General features: G+C 34.3%; 1 protein-coding gene across 3 annotated transcripts; it reads left to right on the top strand.

The window, feature by feature from the left end:
• The first annotated feature begins 14520 nt into the window (after positions 1–14520).
• Positions 14521–19911, top strand: LOC149549105 (probably inactive leucine-rich repeat receptor-like protein kinase IMK2). Of its 3 annotated transcripts, XM_089792546.1 has the most exons (4): positions 14521–14659; positions 14812–14870; positions 15168–17074; positions 19019–19911. In XM_089792546.1, the coding sequence occupies exons 3-4, from the start codon at positions 15268–15270 to the stop codon at positions 19630–19632; spliced, it is 2421 nt and encodes an 806-aa protein (XP_089648672.1). In that variant the 5' UTR covers positions 14521–14659; positions 14812–14870; positions 15168–15267; the 3' UTR covers positions 19633–19911. The 3 variants fall into 3 exon arrangements, with proteins under 3 accessions (XP_089648672.1, XP_089648674.1, XP_089648673.1); XM_089792548.1 differs by lacking the exon at positions 14812–14870 and having other exon boundaries at positions 14522–14659; XM_089792547.1 differs by lacking the exon at positions 14521–14659 and having other exon boundaries at positions 14733–14870.
• Positions 19912–21399: the final 1488 nt, after the last annotated feature.

Here is a 21399-nt window from a genome sequence, read left to right as displayed (position 1 = left end):
ATATACATACATATGTATATATACATATACATACATATGTATATATACATATACATATATGTATATACATATATATATATATACATATATGTATATACATATATATATATATGTATATATATATATATATGTATATATATATATATATGTATATATATATATATGTATATATATATATGTATATATGTATATACATATATGTATATATGTATATACATATATATACATATATATATATATATATACATATATATATATATATATGTATATACATATATGTATATATATATATATGTATATATATATATATGTATATATATATATGTATATATATGTATATATATATATATATGTATATATATATATATATATATGTATATATATATATATATGTATATATATATATATATATATATGCTATTGATAACATGGGAGGTTATCCAATATAAGTATCAGCTTTATGTTAGTGTAAACAATTAATTACTATTTACACTTTACTTAAGTTTACTTAGGTTAATGCATTATCTAGACACCTAGGAGTATGCCTACTCATATGAGTTGTCTTGTTGACAATACGAGAGTTAGCAACTCTTTTATGCGCATGGTATCTACAACATAAGAGTTAGCAATTAATTTAAGCACATGGTGTCTACAACATCTCTATACAAGATACACCTTGTCATTCTTATCCTCTCATTTTTGCATGTACATTCATGCACAATGGAGGATAATCCACTTCTGGTAGATATGTTCTTAGTTGTTGAGCTTATCTCTTCAATAACTCCTAGTCATTCTAGAAGCCTTTATATATAGGCACTTTAGTGTGTATGTACATGCGATACATTAGGAAATCATCTCTCATTGAATAATCTAATATCTAAATAATCAATTATTTATTCTCATATTATTATGATCATACATCATTTGGTCCATATTGTGCTTTGTCTTGTGCTTCTTGATCTTGGTTTCATTTTTCCCTAAGGAAAATTCTTCATGGTATCATAGCTATACCAAATTCTTACATGGTATCAAAGTTGAGGGAGCATCATTTCATAGCCATTAGAGACCATTTTTGCTTCACCTCTTGAAGGACCATGATTTAGATCCAGAGTATTTGTAGCTATTGAGAGCATCTAGAGCCAAAGTGGGCCTCACATTGCGTTTGGAGCATTGATTTGGTGAATTTTGACTATAAATTTGCCTACCCTAGGCCATAGTCAAATTCAAGGCAATTTTTTTTTGCAAATCGGAACTCGAATGCCCGATTTGTGAAATTGGTATGATCACTTCAAATCTATGCATTTAATTTTTAGATTTGCATTTTTTTCATTTGCATCTCTACATTTTTTGGATTTGCATTTTTTTTAATTTTTATTTTTGCCATTAGGCCAGTAGGAGATTTTTTTGCAAGTGAAGATTGGAGCTTTCTAGTGCAAATCAGATATTTGCATCATATTTAGAAGGTCCAAAAACCCCAAATCAATTTTTTTTCATCAAAATTGGACATATAACCTGAAATCTAGAGTCATTTGATTTTTGGAGGTGCGACGATGACAATTTAGGAAAAACAATTACAGAGGTGATTTTCAAATAATGATATCTTCCTCATACAAACTCCTTTTTTTGAGCAATTTATTTTTCTTTTGGGGTAGAATTTTGTGATCTACACATTGGTGTAGGATGTTTGAGATCTTTGTTCCGGGGTTTTTCTATGAATTGCAAATCTTGAGTTTTGCAACTTCAAAGGCTTAGTTCAGGCTCATCTGGACACATTGTCAGGTTCTTTTTTTTTGAAAGTGCATAATTTTTTGTCTACTTTCCAAATCTACAATCAAATTATAAGCTTGTGCGGATAGAAATATCACTTTCAGAAATAGGTCCTTAATTTGCATTGTATTGCTTCAAAATTGTTGTATATCTAAGCTACATTGTAAAGTTCTAGATTTGAACTTCAAAAGGAGGTTGTAAACAACAAAATCAGAAGTCCACTTAGCCCTAAATTGGCAAGTGGCCTATTGTAATCACACTGAGTATAAAATACATTGAGGGGGTTCATTAATTATTTTGGGGGTTGCATACACTTATTGATCTCATGGAGTTTTTTTTCACATGTTAGTTTGGTATAAGACCAAGGTTGACAAAAAAAACTATCACAAATGGAGTGTCTTAATCATTGATCATCTAAGAAAGAATAAGGAAGTATTTCCTTTTCTATGTTCCAAAGAATTTCCCTCTTATGCTAATCTGACACCTATTCACATAATTGAGTCAAACATTTTTTCTAGTATCAATTATGATTGTTTTGTTGTCCTTAGAAAGGTCAATGATTCTTATGATATTTGGATGGCTCTTTGGAAAGCATATGGAGATCCCATAGTTCCTCCATTTCAAGAGGACATTCTACCTCTAGCTACTCTAGTTATGGTACCTTCAACTCCAATTGAGATCCTACCTCTTGATGCTCTTGTTGCTTCTATTGATCCAGTTCTAGCCATAGATGCTCTTGATTTAGTGCAGTAGGAAACACCATGTCTTCCTATTTTAGCTTCATGGGATGACTTCCTTCCAGAAATTGTAGTGTTGTTTGTGGAGTCTTATATTGGATATGTGGAAGACATCATTGATGAAATCCATCTTCTCTTTGTTAAGGATAATTCTTCTTCACTTGTTGTGAGGGAACACTTTGATCCTCAACCACTTGATCTTTCTTTTGAGACTAGCATGATTATGGACACTTCTTTACAACAATTGGAGGAGGACTCTTTTAATTTAGAGGAGACATATTAGTCATTGGAGATTGTATTCTAGTTTCCCCAGACATCATATCTTCTGAGGATTCTTCCTACTAGTTGGGGAGCATTCTCTACTACACCTATGGCACAATTTCTTCCTACAAGGAGGAACCTCATTCATTTTTCATGGTGCAACTTCTTCAGTCATCAAGGAAATTTTTTCCTAGATGTGCATTCATCATTGAAGGGAGGCTACATTGCTTCTCTTCCCATATCTTCCTATCAGGATGCTTCATTGTCTTTGGAGGTTATTTCACTTTCATCCATGGACATGCTACCTTGTTTTCCACCTTCTTTTGGGCATTCACCAGATTGGTTTGTAGTATCTACATTCATCAAGGGCTTGTGGACATATGAACAGACTTCAGAGGTAGCATCCACAACATCCCACATATGGATCCCTCTTCCATCTTCCTACCCACAATGGGAAGCATAATAGCACCTATACTTGATGTATCTTCTTCCTAAAGAGAGAAATGTTATTTTTTGGCATTGGATTCTCTTTTGACTTCAAGCACTCATCATCAAGAGATCCTTGATTAAAGGCAGGGATTGATTTCATCGAGGGATTCTCTATTGTATATGCATGATATATTTCATAATAAGGGGTCTTGATTGCTCCATCCATACATGCATATTTCTTTATTGTACTTATCTCTCTTTTTGGGGGAGGGTTTTTTCCATAGGTTTTCCCTCTTTCTCTATTTTTAGAGAGATTGCATTTGTACATGGGTACCTAACATGGCCTAGTAGCCAAGACCCATCATAGCTTTTGTGAGCTCAAGTGCATTCCCCTAAGTTGCACCTAAGGGAGGGTGTTAGTGTAAATAATTAATTACTGTTTACACTTTACTTAAGTTTACTTAATCTAATGCATTAGCTAGACACCTAGGAGTATGCGTACTCATATGAGTTGTCTTGTTGACAACACATGAGTTAGTAACTCTTTTATGCACATGGTGTCTACAACATCTCTATATGAGATACACCTTTTCATGCTTATCCTCTCATTGTTGCACATACATTCATGCACAATGGAGGATAATCCACTCCTGGTGGATGTGTGCTTAGTTGTTAAGCTTATCTCTTCACTAACTCCTAGTCATTCTAGAGGCCTTTATATATAGACACTTCTAGTGTGTATGTACATGAGATACATGAGGAAATCATCTATCATTGAATAATCCAATATCCAAAGAATCAATTATTCATTCTCATATTATTATGACCATACATCATTTGGTCCATATTGTGCTTTGTCTTGTGCTTCTTGATTTTGGCGTTATTTTTCCCTAAGTCAAATTCTTCATGATATCATAGCTATACCAAATTCTTATATGGTATCAGAGCTATACCAAATTCTTACACTTTTTGAGGTGTTGAAGGAATCCCATCTTTTCTAGATTGTTTTGTTTTCAAAGTTCATAAGCTTAGACATAAAATGAAATAAGTGCACCTCTTCTAGAATTTAATATGAGCTAAGAATAAATATGAGCTAAGAATGATATGGATAATTATTTCATTTCAATTTTCACTCAAGTTAAAATAATTAGGATAAGTATGCTCAAAGGTTTTCCAAATCTTATATTGAGAATTAGGAGAAATTAAATAAGAAAATCACCTCTAATTACATCATTTTCTAAATTCTATTGCTGTAATATGGCCTCCTCCCAGTCATTTATAAATGCATAAGAAAAATTGTCAAACAGTTTATACTCATTCTTTCCCAATATTTCTCCAAAAAACAAAATCAAATGTAAAAATATTTTCCAACAAGAAAATGTGTGACAAATAGAAGTGTACAGTTTTTGTATAAAACAACTCTCAAGTAGAAGATTTATAAGAGTGATTTTGGTACTTGTGTCCAGTTTCATTTTAATGACTCCCAGCTATTGGATAACGATATTAGGATATATATATATATATATATATATATATATATATATATATATATATATATATATATATATATATATATATATATTTGTGGACTAATTCTATTCCACCCAAAATCTAATTAGACAATGTGCCCTCAACTTCTAAAATGGTTTTTACATATGAGAAAAATAAAACCCTCCACAGAAGAAAAAAAAATGATATAATAACAAATGCTCTATAAGACACTTGAAATGATAAAGGTTTCCCCTTTCTTTTAACCTAGACCCACTTATTTTCTAATTATAGTTAAAATAAATAGATTGTAGGTTAATTCCCTCCACTTTATTAAATTCTTTAATCTCGTGATTAAATTAAATCTATTTATTTTAATCTATTCCCACAACTTAGACTAGGTTTTTAGAATGGGATTAAGATTAAAATAAATAGATTTAATTTAATCACGAGATTAAAGAATTTAATAAAGTGGAGGGAATTAAATAAATTGAAATTTATTTAAAGGGGATTTAATGGAGCACCATGCGTTAAATAAATTTAACACATTAGAGGGAATATATTTAAATTAAATTTAAATACATTAGGAAAATGAACCTATTTAATTAAATAGGTAGAAGAATATGACAAATATAATTAATTAATAAATAATTAATTATAATGTCAAAGAAAATATTAAATGAACTAATATAGCTTTTGGGACATTTTTAAGTGTCTATACTACCTTTGTTGTTGTTCCTACTTTCGATTAGTTTCAAGTTAAGCTTTGTTTGTCATGGTTAAATGGCATGCATGCTGTTGCTTCACATATCCATAAATGTCTTAAATTTGTTCAAGATGAAGAAGTGAAGATGGTTAAGTGTATTTTATATCATACTTTTAGGCCCATGGATTATGCTACCATTGACTTCTTTTGGCCTTCATTACCTAATTCATGTCCTTCTCGATCTAATCATTTTTCTACTCATATCAAGCCTATAAGCATTGTAAGATTCTTGAGTTAATTTTAACTCCTATGTATCTTAATTGTGGTCTTTTGCCTACACCTTCCATTCTCCTTTATCTATGGATTCTACATTTGTTAATCAAGCTCCTCATATTGCTTGTCAATCTATTGATAATCCTATTAATCCTCCTATAGGAAATTGTGAAGGATCTAGTAATTGTTCCTCCTAGTTCTCAACACATTTCAAGTAGGACAAAATGTAATCGATCTGCTAATGAATTTCATAAGAAACATCATGCTCAAGATAAATATCATAATTTATTCTTCCAAAATCTTTACCTTATTTGGATACAACTATGCATGATGTGTTAGAAGAAGTTGTTGCCAATAATGATGTTAAGTTGAATGATTTTGATGATTCCATTGGTATCTTAGATCTTATTTTGATTAATCTAGATGAAGAAGATGCTCTTGATGATATTGATGATGTTAATGATGAATATGAAACTATTGACATTAATATTGATTTACCCAATATACTTTCATCACAATTAACCATTTTACCTAGTATTGAACATTGTGATTCTCAAGAGGATCCTTGCTTGGAATTGGCTATCATTCCTACTATGTTGGATATAGTCCCTCTTGCGAGTTACTCACATTCCCTAAATGATATAAAATGAGATGGGGAGAGTAGGTGACACACTTGATTGGCTTGTCCTTTATGGTAGCTTTTTTGTGTGTTTGTCTATTGTATTGTGTTTCTCCTGTGATGTGTTTGCTAAATGTTGTTAGATTATTTTATATGATCCTTGTTTCTCTATTGGTGCAAGGTAATAAAGGAATCAAACCTATTGTATTATTCCTCTATAATTCTTGCATATGTTGTTTTATGTTATGTTATACTTGTGCTATTGTTCGTACATGTTTCCTTGTGTAATCTACTTCGATCTACGACTTGGTAGCACTAATTATTTTTAGTCTCTAGGTCATGGTCTAAAAGGATTCTTCTTCATATTTCTTATGTGATCTTTCCTCCTTTGTGATTGTAGTTCTACTTTCTTTGGGGAATGATGTCAATTCATTTGCAATAATATCATACATACATACATATAAAATCTTATGACCATACTAACCCCATAATAGGTAGATCCCTTATGTGTTTTGTGTATGCTTATGTGGTATTTCCCTTGATTTATCTTCATCTGGGGGCATCTCATAGTGGAAACGTAATCAATGGAGTTGTTTATGTTTTTGTTAAAGCCATTGCTCTTGCTAAAGTGTTAGCAATGAATTTAACATGGGGGCATACACTCTGCTCACCTATTGCACACACACACACTTTTTGATACATTTATATTATTTTTCAAGATACCTTGTCTCTTTTTTTGGATTAGTAACTAATCCTTAAAGCATGGATTTATATTTTAGGATCTCTTGATCCTTACAGTTTCAAATATTTTTGATCTCTTAAGGTCGAAGGTGTTCCTAAGATTGGATCTATTTTTCTTTTTGCTTTTACTCTTATAGAATAGATTATTCTTAAGAGTGAATCCTTGATGGGTTTACTAGTGAGCAACCACATTCCCTAGGAGGTTCAATTCCATCTTTCTAGTTGCACAATTTTCTTGTATGGTTCACAAAGGGACATAAATTTTCATTGGGTGAGATAATCACACTCTTTCTGTTTTTCTCTTTTTCTAGAGACGTATCTCTTATTGTGATCTTGGAGTTGATGAAGATTTAAGTCTCTAGGGGCTTAAGGATCTCTTTGTCCCTTTGATTTTAATAAGACTATCTTTTCATTATGATTTATTACCAAGAGTTTGCATCGAATCCATACTCTTGCTAAAGTGGGGACTTAATGTATCATCTTAAAATGGAAGCACTTCCACATTAAGAGCATTTAGCCCTCTGAGTAAGTAGTCCGGGGTCATGTCAAGTGCCTTGAATAGGTCTTTGCATGGATCTGTTTGTTTTCCCCATATTTTTCTTCTCTCTCTCTCTCTCTCTCTCTCTCTCTCTCTCTCTCTCTCTCTCTCTCTCTCTCTCTCTCTCTCTCTCTCTCTATTTCTAGCCTCTTTCTAACAACTTTCTCTGTAAAACTGAGGACTTTGAGTTTTTGAGTCAAGGACAACTTGAGGGGTCAAGGTCGACCTCAACCTTGAACTAGGTCAAGGATGACCTCGACCCTGACCTAGGGCAGGGTCAACCTTATCCCTAAATCCAAGTCTAATTTTTAAATTTTGAAGGTTTTGAGATATCGGGCTTCAAAAAGTTTCATTTTTCTGCTTCCAGGTCAGTTGTTTCGGGTTTTGGAATGGTACACTCTTAAATTGCATTTAATCTAGGTCCATTTCTAGGGGTTAAGGTTAATTGGGATTTAATTCTCCAATGTTGGCCTTCTAGAAGTTTGTACCCTAGATCTTTATATAAGAAAGCCTTCTTCCCTCATTTTGACATCCACCTACTATGAAGTTTATGCACACAAGAGAGATATCGAACAAATGATTATTCTATGAAGTGATGATCTATTATCTATCAAGCATTCAAGATCCAATTCAATGAGGTCCATTGTTAGCCATTGAATGATTCAGTTTCTATGGAGCCCTCTTGTTGAAGATTTCTCCATCCATATTCATCCTAGCCTTTTTCTATGAAAATATCCATTCAATATTGGTGTTGAAGATCTAATGCCATTGATTTGAGACATCCTACATATAGTTCTATATACATTTGGAGCATTTGTACTTGTGGATTCAAGGATTTGAATCCTCCATAAGGATTTCAACATAAGCGAGGTGAATAGTTCCATTTACTTTGTTTATACATATTTCAATTTCAATTACATTTCAAGGTTGATTCCAAATTGGGGTTTTACCAAGGAAAACCCCCCATCCAAACAACAAAACCCTTTTTGTTGTTGGTACAAGTACAAGACAATGAATTAAAGTGCATATTTGGATAACCTTTTCACCAAACTTGCACAATCCATGAATAGAAATTTCATCAGAGCAATGCAGGTCAAGGTTGACTTTTGGGGGCACAATTGTGTCCCAAGGTAAGATTGTTCCCCATTATATGGGTCAAGGTCGACCTATCTTGAAGAGGACAAAATTTTTCTGGGTTTTCTCTATTTTGACATTTCCAATCCAAAATAGGTTGCAAAATTTCCTGAAACTGCACACAGACATTAGAAATCAACATTTTCCAAATTCATCCTTCTTTGAGGTTAGTATTTGTCTTTTATTTATTTTAGGTTTCAAGTACTTAGTTTCTATAGTAGATTATAGGATTTCCTCCTTTCTTTATATTCTCCATTGTTTGATTCATTTGTGCATTGATCACTTCTTTGTGATTGATCAATTTGGATCATTCCTTTTGGAAATTTGGCTTAAGGATAGATCCTATATTCTCCATTCACATAAATTTCTTTCTATCATCCATAGTTTCCTCTATTCACTCATTCTTTTTGTATAATAATATATTCTTGCATATTTCAAAGCCAAACCCTTGGCTTCTATTGTCTTTTGCTTCTTTGTGCAGGTTCTTGCATGCAGGTTTTCTATGAGATTTGCATATTTGTTCTTACCAAATCTTTCAAAATATAATTTAAATTTATGTGTGTGTGTGTGTGTGTGTGTGTGTGTGTGTGTGTGTGTGTGTGTGTGTAATATAGCAAATATGTATGTATACATATATTTGAAATATGATAGATATCTATGTATAAGTTACACTTATATACATACATAAATAATATGGGTATTATTAATATAATAATTTAAAGGAAAAGATTCTATTTTCTTACTTTTAAAGCTAAAATAAGTCAAAAGAAGAAAGTGTATCGGCCTCTTATACTTTCCTTTAATTTTTAGCCTTTTTTATTATTCTTATTATTGCCAAGATTGTAATGATCAATGCATGCCTTGCCACCTTGTTATTTTGCACGTAAATCCAACTCTCTTTGTTGATTTAATAACTGAGCTTGTATCTATATTCCTTGTAATTACAATTGAGAAGACATTCACACATATACCTCTTGATTTAGTGACATATAACCTGCAAGTATTCTACCCAATTTTTCTCCATAGTCATATTGTTTGTACTCAACCAACATACACCTAAAGATATTGTTGATAGAAGATAGTAAACCACATTTCATAGTCTCTACTATTACGTCATACTTCTTATAATGTCTTTTTTATTTCCATAGATGATTACATTAGAATTTATGTTCCTATTTTATTTCTCAAATTTGTGTGTGTGTGTGTTACAAGGTAACTACAATCATGCATAAAAGGTGTGTGTGTGTGTGTGTTTGATATCAGTCATGTTTGATATCTGTGTGTGTGTGTACACGCGCACACACGCACATTGAAATTGATGAAAGATCAACTCCATAGCTCTCAAGAACCACTTGCATGCAAACACCTGTCATAGAAAGAAAGAAGAAAAAACTATGCAGGTTGGAATTCCCAAATCCATAGATAAGACATTCTTGATGAGCGAAAAGAGAAATTGCTATTATCAAAAGTGAATGAATACATTACAAAAGAAATAGATCCTTATAAAGGAGATCAAAACCCTAACATTAATCTAACCTAGGTTGTATGATAATAATTAATAGAAGAACTAATTACTATATGCCCAAAGTTTAACTTAAGTAAACTAGACCTAATAAGTGACTTAATAATAAAATCAATATGATTTAATTAATAAGAAAACACTTTGTTACTCTAACACCCCCCTTAAGATAAAATCAAGGAGTAGCTAAAAACCTAGAAACTACTACTAAAAATAAATTTGGGTCTTGACCAGAAAGCTTGATGAAGTACCCAAGCATAAGCAAATCTATGACAAGAGGATAAATAGAGAAAACTACATGGGAAAAACCCTACTCCAAAAAGAGATGGAAATAATGTTGAAAGAACTAGTGAAGGTTTGAAGAAGCCTCCAAACTATGGAATGCCGCAGAAGATAGGAACAAAAGATGATCATGAAGAATGCCACTAGAGCATGAAGATGCAAACATTGCCAAACTGTTGATTTGAAGAACCTCCACTATATAGAACATGACTTGGTAGAGTAGACTAAGTTTAAAGAGATGATCAATAAAAGATGCAAGGTACCTTCATGGCTTTAATGTTTGGTAACTACAATCATGCATAAAAGGTGTGTGTGTGTGTGTGTTTGATATCAGTCATGTTTGATATCTGTGTGTGTGTGTACATGCGCATACACGCACATTGAAATTGATGAAAGATCAACTCCACAGCTCTCAAGAACCACTTGCATGCAAACACCTGTCATAGAAAGAAAGAAGATAAAATCAACTGCACCATCATGATGGGCTCAGAATCAACTTTTTGACGATATCTCATTTACAAAAAATGGAGTCTGGATGAGCAAGTTACGAAAAAAAAGCCATAGGTAGGTCGAAAAAGACCTAGAAGGGTAAAACAAAAAATCACCACCTTAGGACCCATGCCAAAATGCCTCGAGAAGCATGCCAATTCATAAAAGAAACTATCTTGGGAAGTGTACAAATTCTATACCAAAATCACCTTGGAAGCATGTGAGTTCTACACCAAAATTACCTTAGGAAAAGTGTCAATTTTGTACCAGGAACTATCTCAATTTTTGTACCAATTTTTTATTTTTATACTAGAAAACCTCGATCTTTGTGCCATAAAATCTAGAATTCATTACCAAAAATCATAAAATCATCACCTTTAGGAAATGTGCCCAACCTATGAGCAATTTTTTTGCCTCATATTCCAACTGTGTCCAAATTGGATAAATTTATCTAAAAATAGCGGTTTCTGGGCACTCTTCACCCATTTGGGCTCAAAATGCACAAAGAAAGGTGACCCCCCAAATCTAATACACAAAAACTTTGAAAAATAAAACCCTCTGAAAGAAAAATCACAGATCTAAAAGCCAAGCCAAACCTCTCATAAATAGAATAGTGGTATGAAGATCTAGAGCTCTGATACCATGTTGAAGTTGATGAAAGATCAACCCCATAGCTCCCAAGAATCACCTGCATGTAAACACCTATCACTAAAAGAGAGAAGAAAAAGTTGTGGAGGCTAGAATTTCAAAATCTGTAGATGAGATATTCTTGATGAGCAAAAAGAGAAAATGCTATTATCAAAAGTGAATGATTAAATTACAAAGAAAGATGCATCCTTATAAAGGAGATCAAAACCCTAACAAGAATTTAACCTAGGTTACATGATAATAATTAATAAAAGAATTAATTATTATATGCCCAAAGTTTAGCTTAAGTAAACTAGAGATAATAAGTGACTTAATAATTAAATCAATATGATTTAATAAATAAGAAAAACTTTACACACACACATACATATATATACATACATGTACATGTATATGTATATGCATATGCATATGTGCATACATGTGTATATCATATAGTGACAAAGAATAGTACATCGTGTAGATCCCACACATAGTTGACTATGACTCCCTCCCTCAACCATATCATATATGTCAAGTTAAAATATAAAACATACAAGATATCCATACACATACAAGTATTGGATCAGTAACTAATAAGTCCATATATATATACATGACATCATAATATGTAAATTCATCATCACGAAGATAACCATAATCATCAACTAAAAGAACATAGTATAATGTTATCATAATAACAACCATAATCACTAACTGAAAGCATATAAAGTAGCATCATCATGCAAGTGATCATAACCATAAATAATGTCTCAACTAGGTAATGCCTCATGATATATAAATCCAAACATAAATTATTATCATACAACCATATCATCAAGTATTATTGAATAAACTAATGCACACATGAAAATTGTCCAATAAGAGTTTGACAATATGAACTAAAAAGAAAACTACAGGTTGGAACTACATATTCTCCTTATTCAAGTCCCTAAACCCTTGATGCACTATCTTTATAACTCTCAAAAAAGGGATCTAAGACAACATGCAAGCATGTGATAAACCTTAGAAGATGTCACATGATGTAAAATACTTTGTTAATATGTCACAATTCTCTCATGAATACATGAATTCTTACATAAGCCCTAGGTGATCTTCTATATTCATTCCTATCCAAAATGTGAAACATTCTTGAATTTGTATATGGTTTCTCTTCTTCCCAACGAGAGACATTTTGTGTGTAGGAACTGGACTATATTTTACCTTTAAACAGTCACCATTTTGTAAAACATTCTTCATTGCAAGGGATATATCTACTCTCTCTTTTGCTTTCCTATAGGGCAATACTTGATTGTATAGACATGATGTATGTAGTCCTTGGGGGGTCTTCAATCCTTCATTCATCATGACTTGTTTGTTTCCATCTCTCTTTTGGGGAGGGGTTTTATCTCACTAGGTAATCTCTTTTTTGAGATAGAATGTATTGCATTGCATAGCAGTACCTAACAGGGACTAGTATGTGGGATCCATTTTGCATTGTGTATAAACATTATACCTAACTCATACCTTTTTTTTTGTGTGGCAAGAGCGGGGGGGGGGGGGGTGGAGGATGGAGTTATTGGTGTGTTTAATTATTACACATTATATTTCATTTTCCTAATACATAGACATGCATGTGAATTGAGTTTACTTAGGGCCATATAGGATCTTTTCCGCTTTGGGTGGTGTTATCATATTATCACATTATAATAAATTCCAGTTGATTGATTATACTTTAGTCTTGATAGGAATTCAATTTATTCTTATCATATTCATTCTCTCTTATTATGATTTCCATTTGAATTCTAGATCTTGTGTCACTATCTTCATGACCAAATCTTGCACAAACTTCTAACGAACTAGCTTTATGACTCAACAAAATGATCCACAACAATAATAAAGAACGTAATAAGCCTAAGATGATGTGATACATTGTAAAATGCTTTTATAAAAGGTTACAATGCTCTCATAAATACATGAATTCTAAAATAGGCCTTAGGTGATCTTCTATATCATTTTCAATGCATTGATAATATGTTAAAATCCTCTTGTAAATACATGAATTCTTGCATAAATTCCAATTGATTTTCTAGATCATTTTCAAATGAATAAATAAACACTCTTAAACAGAACAACTAAGCACACAAATCAAAATAACATGCATTGAGTCTTCCCAACAACTAACAAAATGATTGACAAGGTAATAATTTGAATTAAGATTAAAAAATAAAAGATTCGTATTTATACAATAGAAATGACCTCAAATATGTTTATATTTATAATTCTTATACATAATGAGAAAAATATGTTTAAAACAAAACATAAACTTTAACTATACGATGTTGGCCCAATTTCTTACATAATTATAGATTGACGACATTGGAATTAAAATAGCTTCAAGACTTATATGAAAGCGACATGGGCACATAATTTGCACTTTATTAAAATGTGAGGCAAGCTTAAGTAACATCCCAAGGATTACATTAAAGTGCCTTTACTTTATTGGGTCCCTTCTTTAGTTAGAATTTCCTCTCAAACCGAAAAAGAAATAATAAAAAATGAATAAATTGATGAGGGTGAGAGTACAAATTATAACACACCTTTAAGGTTTGATAGCCCCCTCCATACAACCATAGGCTACACCACTCCCTCTCCACCATGAAACGTTCCTGAAGACTTTAAAATAAAACAATCAATTACAGTTGTTGAACCGCGTGACTACATGCAGTAGCCCGTTGGATTTGCGCAGTCATATAGCCGTTAGAGGCAGCCCAAAAGAGCCGTTATCAACGACAACTCGTGACTTATCAGCCCATTTTGATGACAACATCAAATTATGCCTTGGAAAAGCGAGTACAAATATATTTCTTCGCAGTTTACGATGACAAAATAGTACTTGGGCCTGTCAATTGTTAGTGAAAATTGGTTAAAAAAACAATCTTCCGCCTTCTCAGCCCGTCAGGAGCCCAACACTTTCTGAACCGCCCCAATTTGGCTTCCACTTGTAAAGGCATCGTTATGAAGGAAGAAATATCTAGGACTGGCAGGGGTGAGTGTTCAATGTATGCCCTTCTTTTTTATTTTTTGAGCAATTTGAGGTAAAATTGTATTCAGTACCAATAAAGTGTGGATTGATTCTTTATGCGACTCTTCTTGTCCTGCTTTTCTCTGAGATTTAAGATGCTTCGAGTGAAATGGCAGTTATGAGGATTTGAAGCATTGGTTTTTGTGTCTTTAAGCTGCTCAATCGGTCTGTGAATGTAAGTACTGTTTCTGTTTATACATATGAGTTGTAGAAGGTAAAGGGTTGTACTTTCTATTGTGAACTTACAGTGTTTAGGTAACAATGTAGTGTAGAGGCAAATGGTTTTTGAAAGCATTAGAGATCTAAAAGATTGATTTTTCGTTGCTAATGCTGTGTACATAAATGAGGGCATCTAAAATGAATTTGATGAATGCTGTGTTTTATATCAGCTCGTGATACAATATGGAAATGTTGAACTGTAGATGGATTATAATTCTTGTTTCTGATTTTGGAGTTTTTTGTGGTTTTCTAGGTGAAGCGGGGTGGAGCTTGGGAGATTGAATAATCCATTGCTTTGGAGTGTTCTTGTTCTTGGATAGACTTAAAGTTTGAGGGCTTTGGGAGTAAAGAAGATGAAACTGCAAGGGGCGGCGGTGGTTGTAGTGAAGTGGGTGTTGTGTTTGCTGACTTTGGTGCTGAGTGTTTCAAGTCAATATGATGGGATTGTTGTGACTCAGGAGGACTATCAAGCTCTTCAGGCGTTCAAGCATGCGGTGAATGATCCCAGGGGTGTTCTAAGGAGCTGGAATGATAGTGGGATTGGAGCATGCTCTGGTGGTTGGGTGGGCATCAAATGTGTGAAGGGCCAAGTGATTGCTATACAGATTCCATGGAGGGGTCTTGGAGGGCGCATTGCGGAGCAAGTGGGTCAGCTTTCTCAATTGAGAAAGCTCAACCTTCATCACAATGTCTTCGAGGGTCCCGTGCCCTCTTCTTTGGGCTTCCTCAAGAATCTAAGGGGCGTGTATCTGTTTCATAACAGGCTCTCTGGTAACATTCCATCGGGCATTGGTAACTCTCCTGCTCTTCAAGCTCTGGATCTCAGCAGCAATCTGTTGATTGGGAGCATTCCTAGGGGGATTGGGAACTCAACCAAATTGTATCGAGTGAACTTGAGCTTCAACAACCTTACCGGGGCATTTCCTGTAGACCTCGCTCGGAATCCCTCTCTTACATTCTTAAACCTCGGGAGTAATAATCTCAGCGGCCCATTGCCTGATGCATGGGATGGAGGACAGCACGAGTTTCAGCTCCAGTCTTTGCTTCTTCAAAACAATGGATTCTCGGGCAGCATCCCTCGTTCTATTGGAAATCTGAGGAATCTCAGGGAGATTGCTCTTAGTCACAACCAGCTTCAAGGCAGCATTCCTACTGAGTTTGGTAATTTACTACATCTCCAAACCCTTGATCTTTCTCATAACAGATTGAATGGAAGTTTCAGCGAAGAACTTTGCAATCTTACTTCTCTTAACCAACTGGATTTGGAGTACAATATGATTGATCATGTTATTCCTAGTAGAGTGGGAGAGCTTCACAAGTTGGTATCCCTCAGCTTGAGAGAGAACAATGTGACTGGGGAGATTCCCCCATCGCTTGGAAATATCTCCGGTCTTTCCTCTCTTGATTTATCACTAAACAGGTTAAATGGGAGTATTCCATCCTCACTGGGGAAACTACAAAATCTTTCAAGGTTCAATGTATCCGACAATGAACTCAGCGGTTCTGTTCCATCCTCATTGGCAAGGAAATTCAGTTCCAACTCTTTTGTGGGGAACTTAGGGCTTTGTGGATTTAGTGGTTCCAATCCTTGTAATACATCTTTATCACCATCTGGATCCCCTATAACAACTCCAATGGGAAAATCGAAGAAGAACAGAAGAATCAAAACCCTAGCACTGGTTTTCATCATTCTTGGAAGTGCCCTTGGCTTGATAGTGATCATCTGCCTGGCTCTGCTCCTCTGTTTCTTCTGTCGAAAATCTTCACAGCCTGCTACAAGATCTGGTGGAGAGAAGAGTGCTGCAGCTCCATCCGCTGGAGTGGAAGGAGGAGAGGTAGGAGGAAAGCTTGTACACTTTGATGGCCCGCTGGTATTCACAGCAGATGATCTACTTTGTGCAACTGCAGAAGTAATGGGCAAGAGTACCTATGGAACTGTATATAAGGCTACTCTGGAGGATGGGAATCAAGTGGCAGTGAAGAGGCTCAGGGAGAGGATTGCCAAGAATCAAAGGGAGTTCGAGGCTGAAGCCAATGCACTTGGAAAGATCAGGCATCCTAATCTGCTTGCTCTAAGAGCTTATTACTGGGGACCTAAAGATGAAAAGCTTCTAGTCTTCGACTTCATGTCAGGCGGAAGCCTTGCAGCGTTCCTTCATGGTAATTCTCTCACTGAAAGATTATTTTTTATGAATATAGTTTTGCTTTGAGACTATCACGTTTCCCTATCCCTGCCAACTCCTGTATGGGCTTGTGATTCTGCTATTATTTCTTAGTGCTGTTGTCAATTTGTTTGTTGCTCTTGTTTGTATGCTTGTTTGTTAGTTTTAACTTTTTTTGTTTCCATAGAATCAACTCAATCTTGATTATTTTGTTCGAAGGCTTGGCATTAGGCTGTAATGGCCAGTGCTGTGCTAGCCTCCTGCTTGGCTGTAATGGCCCAGGGCACTGCTAGCTGGTGGTTTATTTGTTTCATCATGGGTTCAGGGCTCTTCCCTGCCTTCTTTATCCAAAACTCAATCTTATCGGCATTAGGGCCCAAATGAAATGAAATAGGGCAAGCTTCAGTTGATTCTCTTGAATAAATAATCTGGCAGGGACGATTTTAATCCAATGATGTGCATTTCAGTCAATCAATGATGTCTTCCCAGCTGGTATAATAAGTACCCTTAGGAAAGAGCATATGTTATAATCAGTTATGAAATCCGATATTTTTGGACAAAATGCATTGTTCAGTAGTACCAAACGCCCACTAAATAGTATGGGTTTAGTAGAACCAAAGTGCAGTGTTTTAGTGAATTGTGTTGGCCTTTTAGTATGGGCTTTTTCTATAACTGAACTAATAGATATGCTTCCTAAGTTCCAATTTCTAAGTTCCTTCGATGTTCATTTCAACCAATAAGTATTCTCTTCCCAGCTGGTATAATCAGGGCCCTTAGGGTATAATCAGTACCCTTCTGATATATAGAAATATTCATCTGCCTCATTTTGGACAAAGTGCAATGCTCGATAGTACCAAGGGCATATGGAAACATTCATCTGCACCATTTTGGACAATTTGCAATGTTCAATAGTACCAATTGTGTTGGCCTTTTGCGCAGATTTTTTCTACAACTAAACAGTTCTGTGCCAAGGTGTGCTTCTTAAGCTCCCCTTTTCAATCTCTCATCATAGAATTCCAAGTTTTATAGGATTCCTTTAGCAGATAGGTGGCAATATCTGTGTTGATAAGTGGAGATATTTTCTATAGCAAGTCAAATTGTGATATTGCTATCAAGACTCAACTGTGTAGTTTTTTTGATTGAAACTCATTGACCCAAGTTTCATGAGTAGTGGTTCACATGAGAATGAATGGAATGTTCAAACACTCATTACATCTAGGTGAAGCACTAGAACTTCCTAGAAAGTCACCCATCCCACTACTACTCCAGCTCGAGCGTCATCCATCCCTGTACTACTTCCCAAGAGTTCTTTAGAGGTGCACCTATCCCACAGACTGAACGATTAGGCTCTCTTTGGCACCTTCACAGAAGTGGAAATGGTTTGATAATAATGATGTGGTACATTTTATCCCAAAGGAGCAGCCTTGTCATTTACAAAGGTTCTCATGTCGTCTTCTACTCAGAAGAGGTTTTATTGCAGTGTATATGCACTCAAACTTTACCATCTTTTATGTTTGACCATAAAAAATGCATGTGGTATGGGCACTGTTCTCCCAAGGAGGCAGCCTTGCCATTTCTGACAAAAGATTATCATGTCCTCTCCTTGATTCAGAAGACATAATATGGCGATGTAAATGCACTCAAACTTTACCATCTTCATGTTTGACCATCAAAAGTGTATGTGGTATCGGCTGATCTTTTAATTTTCTTTTTGTTCTCTTTGGCTCTCTTGCATTCTGATGATGAATAATGTAGTGTGATCCGAAACGTTGATGGTAAAAAAAAATTACACAATCATATTCGGAAGAAAGAATTCATTGTTATAGATTGCAGAGATCTGATATTGCTTAAAGATCTTTACAACTTAAGAGACAATTGTCTTTAGAACCAAAAGAAAAGAAAAGAAAATCAGCTGACATAATATTGTTCTTGTCCATTGCAGCGAGAGGCCCAGAAACGCCTCTGAATTGGCATACAAGAATGAAGATTGCAATTGGTGCAGGTCGAGGACTTGCTTATCTACACGGCAGGGAGAACATTGTCCATGGAAATCTCACATCAAGCAACATCCTTCTTGATGGAGAAATGAATGCCAAGATATCAGATTTTGGCTTGTCGAGGCTGATGACAGCTGCTGCCAATTCCAATGTGATTGCCACGGCGGGGGCTCTTGGATACCGAGCTCCCGAGCTGACAAAGCTGAAGAAAGCAAGTACAAAGACAGATGTTTACAGCTATGGAGTCATCCTGCTGGAGCTCCTCACCGGCAAGGCTCCAGGGGAGTCCATGACTGCAGAAAGTGGTATGGATCTCCCTCAATGGGTCGCTTCCATTGTGAAAGAGGAGTGGACTAATGAAGTTTTTGACTTGGAGTTGATGAAAGATGCTGCCACTTCTGGAGATGAGCTGCTTAACACACTGCAGTTGGCTATGCAATGTGTGGATCCTACTCCATCATCAAGGCCAGATATGGATGAAGTTGTGCACAGATTGGAGGAAATTAAACCCGAATTCACTCTCGAATCTTCCCCTGAAACAGCGACATCCCAGCAGTAGATAGAAGATTTGTTACTTATATTCAATATACTTACTGCAGCCAACTGTTTTACACGGTCATTCTTTCATTTGATTTCATTCATTCTTTGATTCGATTGTTTTCATTGTACTCTGTACGAGCAATAAATTTTTGTCACTTCTCATACTCAGCTTTCCGGGCCAGTGATTGGGCTGTTGTCAAATTTGTTTTTACTCTGTTGCTCCCTGTATATATGTGTCCATCGATCACTCGTGAACAATATAATTTGATTATGACATGGCGGCCATGTTCTACTTGAACTTGATTGTCAAAATAAGTGTTGGTAACTCTGGTTTGACCTGTAAGTATATTCGGCCACTATCTACAACCTTCATGTGCTGAATTTACTTGATAAGCCAAACCAGATTGAAGATAATTCGGGTGTGTTTTTGGAGTGTTTTTTTTGGTAATGAATGTGTGGAGAACTCCTCAAGAGTAAGTGTGTATAGCTTTTTCATCAAGGGGATTACTTCATCATATAATATTAGGAAGAGGATGAAAATGATATATAATTGTAAATTCACCTTCTTAAATTTTTTTTATAAAAAATTATTAGAGAAGACCAGTACTCGAAGATGTTTTAATGGCTGTAATTGGAGTTGTTAATTTGATAGTCACATTTGTTAATTTAATATCCACTATTGTTAGTTTAATGTTCTAATGACCGGGATAGGAGTTGTTAATTTGATAGCCACACTAGGTAGTTTTTTCTTCTAGTGGATTACTTCATGATCTATTATTAAAAACATAATGAAAACAATATACAATTGCAGATCCACCTTCTTGAAAAAGAACCATACAAAAATATTAGAGAGGACCAAGTATTTGAAGGTGTTCCAATGGCTATGATAGGAGTTGTTAATTTGATAGTCATACTAGTTAATTTAAATCCTGCTATTGTTAATTTAATGTTCAATATTTTTTCCAACATTGCACTAATATTAATCTTCAAATTGTTACTCATGATGATGACTATCCCTAATTGGAACATTATTCATTCTATTTCAAAAACATCAATGCAAAAGTGCTATATACAATTTTTCTTTTCTTTCTAGAATTCATTGACAAATTAATCTTGAGACTCGTGATGATGACTATCCCTAATTGAACATTATTCATTCTATTTCAAAAACATCAATGCAAAAGTGCTATATACAATTTTTCTTTTCTTTCTAGAATTCATTGACAAATTAATCTTGAGTTTAGTGCACTATTCAAGCACTCTTGGAATTTTAGACACATCAATGCAAAAGTATTTTTACAATTTTTTTCTTCTAATATTCATTTATAAAATGAATCTCGACTTTAGTGCACTATTGGGACAATCTTGAAATTCTATACACAATTGAGACCCAATTCCCTAAAAAGGGACATAGTGAGTTAATTGATATTATCTATTTTAATTCTAAAACACCAATACACTAGTGCTATACACAAATTTTCCCTTGAATTCATTTACAAATTAATCTTGTGCTATCCTAATGCACTTTGAAAGCATTGGGACATTCTTGAGTTTCTAAATAAATAAAAACCGAATTCCAAATTGTCTTGGAGTTATTGTTTTTGTCCATATATAAATTTGTCAAATGGTTTATGTTGGGATACATGTCATAGACCTCATAAACCTTATAATATTTTAATTTAGAAGCATTTCAATACAAAAGTATATTTTTACAGTTTTTTTCTTTCTACTACTCATTATAAAATTAATCTTGAGTTTAGTGCACTATTTGGACACTCTTGGAATT

The sequence above is a fragment of the Cupressus sempervirens genome, chromosome 7, assembly GCF_028749045.1.
Source record: "Cupressus sempervirens isolate cs-2001-9-10 chromosome 7, ASM2874904v1, whole genome shotgun sequence".
In the NCBI taxonomy this organism is placed as follows: domain Eukaryota; kingdom Viridiplantae; phylum Streptophyta; class Pinopsida; order Cupressales; family Cupressaceae; genus Cupressus; species Cupressus sempervirens.
Note: the sequence above shows the minus strand (reverse complement) of the source record. Positions and strands in the feature narration are given on the sequence as shown.

Bases quoted from the DNA above. Each gene is read 5' to 3' on its own strand.
- LOC149549105 (XM_089792546.1), top strand. From the start codon at position 15,268: ATGAAACTGCAAGGGGCGGCGGTGGTTGTAGTGAAGTGGGTGTTGTGT. The intron at 17,075-19,018 runs GTAATTCTCTCA...TGTCCATTGCAG, and splicing joins CCTTGCAGCGTTCCTTCATG to CGAGAGGCCCAGAAACGCCT.